Below are 14,033 nucleotides of genomic sequence, written 5' to 3'. Positions count from 1 at the left end.
GCTGAAGATCATCCTTTCCCCACTGGTCTCAGCTTTGGGAGTTCTCTCCCTTTAGGATAAGTATAGTTACATTGTTCCTCAGCAGACACCCAGTATGTGGAATCCGTGGTGCTCCTATCCTCAGCTGCAATGTGCATCAGACTGTTTTCTCTGTGTCAGGAAAACAACTAATCGAGAAATGTGTGACGGGGGGCTGATTCCTCAAAATTATATTCATGGGTTACAATCTGTGTTGATGCACTGAATCTACCCCGGCAAACAGGCATCAGATACTGCAGACTTTCTGGTCCTCAGTTTTCCTATTTCTAGATACAACTGAGTGGCTGGGCTCACAATTTAATCATCAACTAGTGATTTTTTGGATTTTTTTTTTAATCTGTCTAGCCTGTAATTACACATGTACAGATTTATCCATCTGAGCAAAATTTACAACCTTAGAACAGGGCAAATAAAAAAGGGAGTCAGAACAAAACAAAAAAAAACCCAAACAAAACCAAAAGATGGCCTTGTGAACCGTCTGCAACAGGAAGCAGACTCAAGCAAAATATGCATGACAGAAGACAGCCACGGCCAGCAGGATGATGCCGTTGATGTTCACAACTGTCCTCCACAAGGGCTTCTCTGAAGTGTCCATCATCTTCTGCTTCATTGCTTTCTCCTCTTCCTTGGTCATCTTCGGGCCCTTCTGCTGGTCCAGCCCACAGAATATGTCATAGGCCCGCCTGAAACATCCTTTCTTCTTCTCAGGAACCTCTGTGTCAAGAGGAAAGAGAGAAACTCATTATTGGCCACAGCATCAGGAATGACTGAAAAGAGGTCCCAACAAAACCACTGAACAGCCACAGACGCTTCCCAGTTCTGCCATCAGATCCGACTTGTGTCTCTGCTCTACGCTGCCTCCTTATTGTGGGATCATTTGGATCGGTTCTTTTCCACTCTAAGTCTTAATGTTTCCCTATGAGACCAATAAAAACAATCTCTTCTTCTGAAAACGTCTCAGTGCTCAAAAGGTCCCTATGTACTCACTCAAAGTTGTGATAGGTTCACTCCGAGTGAATCTATTTTTAGAGGAGTGGGATTCACATTATAGTCAAAGAAATCCACTGTGGAAGTTCTACTGCATCCTTTTGGATATTGTTGTTCACCACTGAGTCAACACCAACTCACAGCTGACCCTCCAGTTGCACAGGTAGAGACTGCTCATCTTTCTACCACGGGCCAGCTGGTGGATTCAAACCACACGCCTCTGAGTTGACAGTAGAGCTCTTTCTCAAACGTGACAAGATTCACACCTGCCTGCTTCAGAAGAGCAGGAAGGGGCTTCCCTTTTAGTACTAGGGTCAGTCACATCTGGCTCCACGTCCCCTCTAACACCTGCATGGGTATGAAATTTACAATTCCGGTCTCTCCTGCCTAGAACTTCAATTTACTTGTCTGTCAAATGAGGTTATCAAGTAGGTGAAATTTTCTCTAGGATCCTTTTCTGGGCGAGTGAGTATTCTATGACATCCCCAATTGCTCTGATTGAAGCTGCGTGCTCCTCTTTCGATGGAATGAGGAGACTTCCAACCCAGGTCAAACATGTGATCATGAGATCCCATGCCTCTGTGCACCACTTATGTACACAGTCATCCTACTTGCATCTTTCCCATTGAAACACTAAAGCGGGGCAAAGCATATCTCTATGATTAGGTTCGTTCTCTGAGCTCTGACAACTATGATGACTGTTATGATGACATTATCTCCTCAGATCTCCAGGTAAATTTGATTGTCTACTTCTAATATGGTACCTCAGGGAGACATAGATTCCAAAAGCCTACATCCTAGCCTCTGATGTACTCAGAGCCAAGTATAGCTTTGGCTGCATCTGCTGCCCGTTCACAGTCTCTGTCAGAAGAGCTGTGACTCCTCCTTTATCCCTAGCCATTCCCCAAATCACGGAAGAGGAGCATGATTCATGTGCACATGTGTAATCACTGTAAACAGTGAAGCTAGGGGAGGTGGGATGATTCTGCACCTCCTTCTTCCTCCCATTCCTTCCACGCCTCTGAGTGAACTTTCCCAAACCCCCTTCATCCATCTTATCCTCGTCATATTCCTCATTTCCCACTAAGGGAAAGATTTAGACTTTCATGAAGCCATTTAATAGAGCTCTCCACAAAGGATTCTTTCTGTTATTGTAGGTAAGACTTTGCAGAGCCTAGGAATAGTCTGTGAGTCATAAATCACCAATGTCTAGTGTCTCCTCAGGGGCTTCCGGGCTGGTCTCCTCTCCTGCATCTAGATCAATTCGCTCCTCTTTGCTATTGCGAAGACTCCAGCACAGACGATAGAGCTATAAAGAAAGCAAGACAGGTTAACAGGAGGATCCAGACAGTGTCTCCCACCAAGAAGCTGGAGGAATAAAAGGATATGCAATGAGGGTTGTAGAGTGGATTATATTTGGGGCTAGGGGGTGGGGTTTGGGGAGGTGCAGGGTGGGGGGGATTGTGTACCAATGAGGGAGTTTTTCTTTTGCGTTTCAAGGAGAGGAGCAAATGGGGGGGGAGGGGGGAGGGGTTTGTGCAGGGAGAAGGGTACAACAATGAATGAATGGAATCCCAAAATCTCTGTAAATGTTCATTGAAATGAAAAATAACCTAAATTAAAAAAAAAAGGATATGTGATAAGAAAGAAAAAGGCATGTGATCTCATAGTCCTAATAAGGGCACAGATAACAGTTCTATCCTCAGCATTGTCTCTAAATATTGAGGACCAAAAGGACAGGCAATTCTGTCTTCGGAGAAGTATATTTACATTGTTCCTCAGAAGCAAAGCGAGGGAGACTTGGGTATATCTCATATGCACTGGGCATCTTCTAGGAAGGGGCCGGTCCTTGAAGAAGGACATCATGCTTGGAAAAGTAAAGGATCAGTGGAAAAGATGAAGGCCCTCCAGAAGATGGATCGTCATAGTAACTGCAACAATGGATTTAAACACGGCAGACATTCTGAGGATGGCACTGACCACATAGTGTTCCCTACTGCTGTACAAGTTGTTGTTATGAGTTGGAGCCTATTCCAAAACCACCCGACAGCAACGTGTTGAGAATTTCAATGTAAATGATTCAAGTTTAGATGCAGTAGATCTTATGACATATGTATATGCAAAGCCTAAATTATTTGACTACAGAAATGTCATTTCCATGCGTCAAAGTCAATTCTACATTAGTGTGCTGTGTTTTTATTGTTGCTGTATTTAACAGCATGATCTCCTGGGATCTATGATAATTTAGTTTATTCTTTTCATATTATTATTGAAAAACAGGATTAGGCACCTATTTGTCCAGACCTACAGCGTAAGACACTATAACTATCTGTGTTCCTCTACTGTTCACAGGAGTCATAGATCCTATTCACAGAATTCATAAGGTTGCTTTGAGTTTCAACTCAGTGCCACTTAACAACAATGACAACACAGTGTAAGGTCAGATTTTTGTGCAATTTATCATATTTAGGGCAGAAGAATCTGTAGAATCGAGAATTATAATGGAACAAGGTAGGATACAACTTTTATTGATGCTGTCCCAATCATGAGTGAGAAACTGGGAAAAGGTTACAAATCAATGCAAAGTGTTCATCACACCACCCCCTCTTGGGTAATTCTCTCATTTTTTCTACGACAAGTGGAAAGTATGAAATCAAAGGCTTTGGTTAGAGAGAGTGAGAGTTACCTACCAACAGAGGTGTGGTGTGATGAAAGCAAGAGAATTACTAAAGAGAGTGTGCGCTAAATGTTTGAGGTTATAATATTTTTGGGGGGTTATAATATTTTATAAGACTGAGCCACGAGGAAGTGATTGATACAATACAATGAAAGTATATCATAGACCTGGCCAGTAGACAGTAATCAAAACGCAGCCTCTGTTTAGTATTGAGGTTAGTTACAGGACTTGAAAATTTGGCACTAGGATTTCAAATCTCTCAGCAATTCTGTGGACACCAGTGTGTGTGTGTGTGTGTGTGTGTGTGTGTGTGTGTGTGTGTGTGTGTAAAATGTTAGCAAAACACATTCCTTTTTATAGACAATTATGATCTGGAGTCAACTTTCTAGCTCTGATCCCTTAAAACCCCAAGAAAGTAGAATGTCGGCTGTGTTATATTATCATATATGACTGATGGTTGATACCAATAATTGGTTACGGCATTTCTCTAACTCTGAATAAGAGTACTTGTGAATTTTGAGGTTTTGAATCAATAAGCTATTGTTGGGAAGGGTGGAGTGTCGGCGAAAGAGAGGAAGACCCTCTGCCAGGTGGACTGACACAGTGACTGCTGTAATGGGATCTTTTGTGTCGGGAAGTGTGAGGATGGCGCAGGACAGGCCTGGGTTCAGATCGTTTGTTCATAGGGTCACCATGAGTTGCCTAACAACAACAACAACATTATTAGAAATGCTTTCGATTTTATAGTTTACAAATTTTATGGAAAAAATTTTAAAGGAGAAATCATGGTTCAGGTATTCCTGAATGTGATTAATCCTGTAACAAGCTATGTCCCTTGTCTGGACTCCTAGACACTAGTGGCCATGGGACTGTTGACAAGAAATATCAGGTTTATTTGGGACACTGACCTCTGAGGGGGCACAGAGCCCCTATAGTCATCCATGGGGGTCTCACGCTCTTATATCAGAGTTATCACTTGGAGGAAGAGCCACAGACTATGGTTAGGACTAAACCTCTGGACTGACTGAGGACTCAGCTAAAGACACAGTCTAGTCAACACACTGTCTTCCCATCCTGTATTCTTCTACATAACATAAATGCCAAATGTGACCTGTCTGAACCGTGAGAGCATTTTCTGTCTAACGGAACAAGGCAGCAAGTGCAGGACAGGATCCTAAATCAATACTCACATGCACATCTGGGATGGGCTTGGTCATTAGGGAGACGCCGAGGATGGTGATAACAGAAACGACGAAGAGGATGATGGCAAAGTACAGGTAGTGCACCCCACAGATGATCGTGGGGCATTTGCTGGGCTCTGTGCAGCTTCCTGTTCCATAGGCAAACTCAGTAATCATACGAGATATCCCAATCAGGAATCCTAGGATCAGCCCCCAGAAGGCTCCCTGGGAAAGAAAACGGTAGGTTAACCAATGCAACACACATGGCACAGCTGAGCATCCTGGCATCTCTGGGGAAAGAGATGAGAGAATAAAGTTGAGTAAAAGCAATGGCTTCAGAACTTCTAGAGTGAAAGCATTTGATTGGCATTTAGATCTTTTTTTATTATTATTTTTTGTATGTGTGTACTGTCAAATCTGATCTGACTGGTACAGGAGGAGATTGTCCCTCCTTTTCCAGCAGAGCATCTGGTAGATATAAACTGTGCACCTCTGGGATTGCAGTGCAGCTTCCTGCCACTAGGCCACCAGTGCTCGCTCTTGATTGGCATTTAGAATAAGACTGACATTTAGAAGAGAATAAGCCAGGCCTTTATGGGTGTATAGATCATATTTCAGGGATATGATTTTACCTGGATCATAACATAAGGATTCCTAAATATGTCTCTCAAGGGAGCTCTGGCAGTCTAGTGTAAAGAGTTGTGCTGGAAACCTAAAGGTTGTTGTTGTTGTTATGTGTTGTCTAGTCACCTACGACTCATAGCGACCCTATGTACAACAGCCATAAACTCTGCCCTATCCTGTGCCAATCTCACCACCCATTACCCCCGACACACCCATTACCCCAGTCACTGAATCAATGCATCTCATTGAGGGTCTTCCTCTCCTGCACTGTCCTTCCACCCTCCCAAGCATGACGTCCCTCTCCAAGGACTGGTCCCTCCTTGCAACATGTCCAAAATATGCCAAACAAAGCTACAGAATCCTTGCCTCCAAGGAGCAGCCCGGCTTCACCCACTCCAGAACAAACCTGCTTGTTTTCCTAGCAGTCCATGGTATATTCAATACTCTTCTCCAACACACAGCTCACGGGCATCAATTCTCCTTCCGTCATCCCTAGTCATTGTCCAGCTCTCTGATGCACAGCAAGTGATTGCAAAGACCATGGCAAGTATCAGGTGCACTTTAGTCTCCAGACTGATGTCCTTGCACTTCAGCACTTTAGAAAGGTCTCTAACCACAGACTTTCCCATAACAATATGTCTTTTAATTTCGTAGCTGCTGGTGCCAAGAGTGTTGACTGTGGAGTCAAGCAAACAAAACTGTGAACAATTTCAATCTCTTCACCATCCATTATGATGCTGCCAATCAGCCCAACCCAGTGGTGAGAATCTTTGTTTTCTTGATATTGAGTCTCAATCCGTACTGAAGACTGCAGTCCCTGACCTTCCACAGCAAGTGCTTCAGATCACCCTCAGTTTCAGCAAGCAGGGTTGTGTCATCTGCATAATGCATATGTTGATGATTCTTCCTCCAATCCTGATGCCACATTTCTCCTCATACAGTCCAGCCTCCTGGATAACCTGTTCTGCATAAACATTGAAAAGGTATGGAGACGGGATACAGCCCTGGCGTACACCCATCCCAGTTTTGAACTATGCAGTGTTTCCTTGCTCTGTTCTGACCGCTGTCTCCTTGTCCAAGTATAGTTTTCACATTAGCACAATCAAGTGTTCTGGGATTCTCATTCTTCTCAGAGTCAGCCACAGTTTGTTATGATCCACACAGTCAAATGCCTTTGCATAATCAATAAAACAAAGATAGACATTCTTCTGGTACTCCTTGCTTTCATCCAAGAGCCATCTAACATTATCTACAATATCCCTAGTACCACAGCCCCATCTAAACCCAGCCTGCAGTTCTGGTAGGTCTCTGTTGATGTGCTGTTTCAGTCATTTTTGGATAATCTTCAGCAAAATCTTGCTTGCATGTGATATTAATGATATTATTCGATAATTTCCACACTCTGTGGGATCACCTTTCTTTGGAATGGGAACAAATATACATCTCTTCCAGTCAGTTGGCCAAGAAGTTGTTCTCCAGATTTCTTGGCACGACTTGGTGAGCACCTTCAGGGCAGCATCTGTTAGTTGAAATATGTCAGTTGGTATACCAGCCATTCTTGGGGCCTTATTCTCAGCCAATTCTTTCAAAACAGTCTGAACTTCTTCCTTCATCACCATATCGCTCATATGTGATTTCATTAAATTCTTCTGTGTCTGCCAGTTCCTTTTGGTATAATGACTCTGTATAATCTTTCCATCTTCCTTTTTTAAAAAATTTTATTTATTTATTTATTCTATGTGTGTACCGTCAAATTGGATCTGACTGGTACAGGAGGCGATCATTCCTCCTTCTTCAGCAGAGCATCTGGTGGATTTGAACTGAGCACCTCTGGGATTGCAGTGCAGTTTCCTGCCACTTAGGCCACCAGAGCGCGCCTCCATCTTCTTTTAATATTTGCAGGATCACTCAATATTCTGCCCAAAGCATCCTTAAGTATTGCAACTCAAGGCTTAAATTTCCTTTTCAGTTCCTTGAACTTAAGACATGCTTAGGGAGTTTGGCCTCTTTGATTTTCTGACTCCAGCTCTTTGCACATTTCATTATAATACTTGGTCTTGTCGTGCAGCCTTTTGAAATCTCCTGTTTCAGCTCCTTAATGTCTTGAATTTCTTCCTTCTGCTTTGGCTTCTCAGAGCTCCAGTATAATATTCAGAGTCTCTTCTGACATCCATTTTGGTCTTTTCTTCCTCCTCCGTCTTTGCTATGAACTTTTACACTCTTCCTGGATGATATTCTTGATATCTTCCCATAACTCATCTGGTCTTCTCTCATTAGTGCTCAAGGCCTCAAACCTGTTCCTGAGATGGTTCTGAAATTCAGGTGGGATAGACTCAAAGTCATATTTTTGTTCCTGTGGGCTTGATTTCACTTTCCTTAGCTTCAGCTTAAACTTGCATATGAGTATTTGGTGGTCTGTTCCACAATCAGCACCAGGCCTAGTTTTCACAGCTGATATCGAGCTTCTCCAAAGGTACATGGTCCAAATCCACCAGTTACTCTGTAATAGAAAGATGGCTCATCTCCTCCCATGCAAGCAATTGCCTCTGAAAACTTGTTAGAGGGTCAGCTATGAGTCAGTTTCAACTTGATGGTACACAACAATACAGCTCTCAAAAAAGTGAGACCGTTCTTTGAGGGAAGAAGGTCATTCATGCTAGTGGCCCAGTGGTAAGGAGCTGAACTGTCAATTCAAATGAATGTGGTTTGAATACACCAGCTACTCTGCAGAAGTTGGGCAACCTCTTCTCATCTGATTTACTGTCTCTGAAAACCCAGTAGAGGGTCAGCTATGGGTCAGTTCCAGCTCAGTGATGCTTAACAACAATACACTTCCCAGTTTGTCATACTGTGGAGGCCTATCTGTAGCTGTGATGTTGGAAGCTATGCCACTGTGATTTCAAATAGCAGCAGGATCACCAGTGGAGATTGCAGTGACAACTCCAAACAAAGGCAGACTAGGAGGAAAGGTCTGGTGATCTGCTTCCAAAAACAAGCCAATGAAAACCGTGTGGACCACACAAGAGAATATGGTGCTGATCTTTCAGACGTAGAGCCCCTCAGGCTGGAAGATATTAAAAAATGAGGAGAAACCATTGCAAATAGTCATTAAAAATTGGAACGTGGAATGTATAAAGGATGAATCTAGGAAAGTTGGAAGTTGTAAAAAAGGATATGGAGCACATAAATTTCTACCTGTTGGGCATTAGAGATGGGCTGGTATTGACCACTTTGAATTAGACAGTCTTAAGATCTATACAAATTGAAGAAGGAGAGTGCTGCATTCATAGTCAACAAGTACATTTCAAGTTGTTCATAGGATCTCTGTGAGTCATGGTTGCTCAACAGCACCTAACAATAACCTGTCTGTAGAAACAGCATCAGGAAAGATCAAGCACTTAAAGGAGAACATCACGTTTGACAAAGGAGAAGGAAAAGAAGAGCGTGCAAGACCCTCAAAGAGATAACGTGGCACAAGAGCCCAACAATGGACTCTAACGTGCTGAGAATTTAAAGGGTGACATACGACTGGGCAACATCCCATCCTGTTAAACATAAGATCACCATGAGTCTGAGTCAAGTGGATTGTAACTAACAATAACAGAGTGTCTAATAGCTGATATATACTATCAACTCCAGGCCTTAATAATGAAAAACAGTATGTCTCTATAACTTTAAAGATAATTTTAACTTCTCTACCTTCAACTCGCTATGAGTCACCCGTGACTCGACGGCACTTAACAACAACAACAACAACCTTCAACTAACATCACTACTAGCCTGCAGATTTAAGCACCTTCAAATATAAGCAATGATTTATGAATTCATTTATATTCCTTGAAAACATGAGAAAGAAATTGGAGCCTTGGGAAATTAAGGAGAAAAGAATTTTCCATGAAAATAGAAATAAATGTAAATAATATGCATACTTCTGTTTATTGCTGCATTATTCACAATAGTAAAGAGATGGAAGCAACCCAAGTGTCAACAAAAGAATGCATAGAAAAACTATGGTACATCCACACAATTATATACTGTGCAGCACTGAAAAATACTGAAATACTAGAACGTTATACAACATGGGGGAGCCTTGAGGACATTATGATAAGTGAAATATCTCAGACACAAAAAGACAAATACTGCATAACACCACTGTTATAAAATAGAATAAACATGGGATGATTAGGAAGAGAATGGGGAAAGGGCAGATAAGTAATGAATTAGAACAGATGAGAGGAAGAACTATCTGAAAGAAATATATGATTATGCATTGCATGTATAAGAACAATCTGGAACAAGGAGTGCATTGTGGGGTGGGCTGATGGAGAGGGGTAGAAAATGTGCAAAAGCAAAATTTTTTTAAAAAGGAAAATAATAGAATAAATATTAGTAAAACATCTTCCTTCATCTCCCATTCTAGATCCAAAGTCATTGCTTCTAATTTGGAAACCTATAATGGAGCTACTTGTTTTTATATGAAATTTTGTGTTTGTATATGTGAGTGATTGATAGGAGATCAGACTGTATCTTGAAGATTTAAGGTCTGTTTCACTGCATGTGACAAAAGAAATCAGGTCTAGGGCTGGAAGGGAGTCAGTGTCAAAGTTAAGTGTGTTCATAAAAAGATGGTTGAAAAAGACCTTCATTACTTGACAAGTATTGTTCTTAATAGTTGGGGTTTTAAAATAATTTTTTATTATTAATTTCAATGAAAATTTACAGATTTTGGATTTCCATTCATTCATTGTTGCATTTTTCTCCCTGCCCACCCCTGCTCTCCAGTACACTCTTCTCTTTGAAAAGTAAAAGAAAAATTCTTTCATTGTTTTATAATCCCTCCCCCAGGTCCACTCCATTATGCAGTCATGACTCCTGTCATGACAAAAATACCTAATCACATATTCCTTTTAAACAGTTTTCTCCGTCATCTGTTTTAATGCAGTATATATTATTTATCCCATCTTTCTCAGTATACCCCCAACCCTGATGTCAGTCCTGTTTTACAACAGTGACATCATGCAGTATTTGTCCCTGTGTGACTGAGATATTTCACTCAGCATAATGTCCTCCAGAGTCAACCATTTTAAATAATAGTACATAAATTCCTTATTTTTCAATGCAACATAGTGTTCCATTGTGTGACTACCACAGCTTCCCTATCCATTCGTTTGTTGATGGGCACTTAGGTTGTTTCCAACTCCTTGCTATTGTGAACAAAGTCGTGATAAACATAGGTGTGTATATATCTGCTTGGATGTCAGTTATGGTCTCTTTGGGGTATATTCCCAGTAGTGGAATTGCTGGGTCAAATAGTATCTCTATTTGCAACTTTTTGAGAAAGCACCACACAGTGGCTTGCATAATTTTACACTCCCACCAACAGTGAATAAGGGTTCCAGTTTCTCCACAACCTCGCCTGCTTGCTGTTCTGTTAAATTTTTCTATTTTTACTGGAGTGAGATTATATCTTTTTGTTCTTAATGTTTGTAATTGGGGTGGGGGAATAGTCGTAATTGGCAACTACTTAGGCATATTGTGTACAGTCACATACTTGAGTCTCTATATAGGTCATTCCCACCTCCTCGGAGAGCACAGGGTCCTCTTTTCCTGATAATCTTGAACCAGCTTGAAATTACCACCCTGAAGCAGGAGTAACATCCATTTCCTAAACAACATGCCTCCAGGAACTCTATGAACTTAGATAATGTTGATAGTTGTCGATGGGCTTCATGCCTTTTGTTCACTATGCGTAGTGCTCAATGTGAAGGCAATCAACAGCAACAATTTCCAAAGAAAAGAATCCTGGTGGCAAGAGAATCCTAGTGGTAAGAAGCTGTTCTGCAGTCCTGAAGGCTTATGGTTCAAATCCAACAGCTGTTCCACAAGAGAAGGGTGGGGAAACTCCTCCTATGCAATTTACAGCCTCTGAAAATCTGCTGGAGGCTCAGCTATAAGTCAATTCCAACTTGACACAACAATATGTAATGTCACAATAACATCCGCAAAGAGAACTGGAGATAGGCACCATTCTTTCTGTAGCTACAGAACTGTGGACACTCCTCCAGTATTGATCTTGTTGCCATGTTTCTATCTCTCCATCTCAATTGGAAGCTTGTCCAGAGCAGAAACTAGATTTCTCACATCTTTATGTTTCTAGCGCTTTGTCCCACATCTGGCACCTCAAAAAATCTACTAGATAAATAAGTGAGTAAGGAAAAAAGGAGAATCTACTCCCCAAGTATCATTCAAGATACCACTTCTCGGCCTTGAGTTAGTGTGAATAGTACTGATACAATTTCCTAAGGCTTTTTTGTTACTCTTTTGATGAATAATCTCTTCCTGTACCTGTTGTCTTTATTCTCGATATAAAGGGAGGATACCTACTGGTTCGTTGACCCTCTTGCAGAAAATAGCAAGCAGGAAAACAGCTGCAATGGGTGGTCCCAGGTAACTGGTGATGGATTGGATGTAATCAAAGAGCTGCCCACTTTGTGCTGACTGTACAATGGGCACCCAGGCAATGCTGATGCCAATCAGGACCAAGATGAATAACCTGAAATCAAAATCAAAATTCCCACCATAAAGATTATTGAAAATAATTGTATATGAATATGTATTACTGAGTGACCATTTCTATACATATATACACACACACACACAAAGAAGTCATCAATCTTCACTTTTCTCATTGTCTAACATTTGGATTTGGGGAACACAAAACTGCAGAAATCTTTAGCTTGTTTTCTGATCTACAGTTTGATTGCTTGTCATTCCCCCTACAAATGTATTATTTAATTTCTTAGTATAGACAGAAAAAGAAAGAGACACATATAAATCCAGTTGCCATTGTCAATTCTGATGCATGATTATGCATAAATTTTAAGGACCACTTAGAAGTAAGTAGCAGCAGCCACCATAGCATTGAAGCCTCTTTCTGGAATCTCCCTGAAGGGAAGTCCTCTCAAAGGGCAGAGTGTCAAGTAGTGTATCTTAGTGTATGCTTTGCTTGAAAGGAGAATGTGGTGTCAGAAACCTTGATAATTGGCTTTCTAGCCCCTTCTAGGGCAATGGTTTCCAGCTTCTTTAATTACAGACACGTGATCTGACAAATCATCAACAGTTGTGGGACCAATATAAGAGAGTGCTCTCCACACTGTGGGGGGTGTGAAAACATCAACACAGAAGTGGCAGGGTGACTGTATTAAGTTAGCCCAAGTCTGCTGGAGGATAAAAAGCTGTGTAGACTGAGAAATCATATATGGTGAACTAAGCATCCAGCTGCATCCAGCCTGGCCCATTACTCACCAGTTTCTACAAAACCAGCCTACATATCTACAGTTATGTGAGTCATTACCCTGATGGGGATCTGAGTCTCTGGCAGGCCTTCCAATAAATCACCAAACCCAAGGGCCATAGAGGAACTGGGAAAATTAACCACCATATGGAGCTGTTAATGTTAGAAATTATGGACTTACACAACTAGTTAAGCATTTGGAAATATGTTGCCTTGAGACTTCTTATAATCTGCTATTAATCTTAGCAGGATGAATAATAAAGACAGAAATAGCCAGCTGTACTACTGTATACTGATTTACAGACTGTGGACAATGGATTGGCTAGATGGTCAAGGACTTGGAAAAAAAAACATGATTGGAAAATTGGTGTCAAGAGGGTATATAGATATTCAACTCTGAATTGGTCAAAGAAGTGAAGATATTTGGGCCACATATGAAAGCTCATCCAAAAAATGACCAGGAAGGAGGTTTTTTTCCAAGCCTCTCCTGTCATAATCAGTGGGCTCATGGTCAAAGTGGCCATGGGGATAAGGATGAAAACTCTGTTTCTCTGAAGAGCCTAGCCTATGACACTGTGGGTAACAGGGCAAACAGTTGTTGTTGTTGTTCTTTTAGGTGCCACTGAGCAAACAGTAGGTACTCAGTAAGTGATAAAAAATGACAGCAGTATTTTCTTCTTCCTTATAATAAATTTAACAATACAAACCAGGAAAAGTGTAGAAAATAACAATCTAGACACAAAGAAACACTATCAAGTATTTGATATTTGAGGCATTCTGTCCTTGACTTTCACTTCAAGTTCTAACAAGTTTGGAAGGTCTTGTTATAAGCTCCTATAACTAATGCTTTTTATTTCATTAGAAACAATGCTGTGGATGGCAAAGTTTAACAGGATAGCAAGTCATCAATGTTGGAGAAGATGTGGAGAGATAAGAACTCTTATACATTGTTGGCGGGATTGTAAAATGGCACAACCACTCTGGAAGGCAGTTCAGTGTTTCCTCAGAAAGCTGAACATAGAAATTCCATACAATCCAGCTATCCCACCGCTTAAAATATACCCCAAGAGAATGAGAACTGAGGCACAAATGGAGACTTGTCCACCAATGTTCATAGCAGCATTATTCACCATCACAAGAACATGGAAATAGCCCAAATGTCCAACCACAATCAAGTGGATAGAGAAATTACAGAACATTCACTTAATGGAATACTATGCAGCACACAGGA

General features: G+C 41.2%; 1 protein-coding gene across 4 annotated transcripts in view; it reads right to left on the bottom strand.

Annotated features, from left to right (window-relative positions):
* Positions 1–506: 506 nt before the first annotated feature.
* SLC5A1 (solute carrier family 5 (sodium/glucose cotransporter), member 1) overlaps positions 507–14,033 on the bottom strand; it is a 102,066-nt gene continuing 88,539 nt past the window's right edge. Inside the window, exons 12-16 of one of the 4 annotated variants that reach the window (XM_006894816.1) lie at positions 11,893–12,061; positions 4,894–5,109; positions 2,230–2,335; positions 876–883; positions 507–751 (exon numbers count right to left, since the gene is read on the bottom strand). In XM_006894816.1, the coding sequence (XP_006894878.1) occupies positions 536–751; positions 876–883; positions 2,230–2,335; positions 4,894–5,109; positions 11,893–12,061 (715 nt within the window). In that variant the 3' untranslated portion in view covers positions 507–535. Of the gene's footprint in view, positions 778–875; positions 884–1,637; positions 1,644–2,229; positions 2,336–4,893; positions 5,110–11,892; positions 12,062–14,033 lie in introns of all 4 variants that reach the window. The other 3 variants (XM_006894819.1, XM_006894817.1, XM_006894818.1) reach the window with 3 other exon arrangements.

Source organism: Elephantulus edwardii, unplaced genomic scaffold (genome assembly GCF_000299155.1).
Source record: "Elephantulus edwardii isolate Elephantulus edwardi_28Jun2011 unplaced genomic scaffold, EleEdw1.0 scaffold00151, whole genome shotgun sequence".
Classification (NCBI taxonomy): Eukaryota; Metazoa; Chordata; class Mammalia; order Macroscelidea; family Macroscelididae; genus Elephantulus; species Elephantulus edwardii.
The sequence above is the reverse complement of the archived record's forward strand: the minus strand, read 5'-3'. Positions and strand labels throughout refer to the sequence as shown.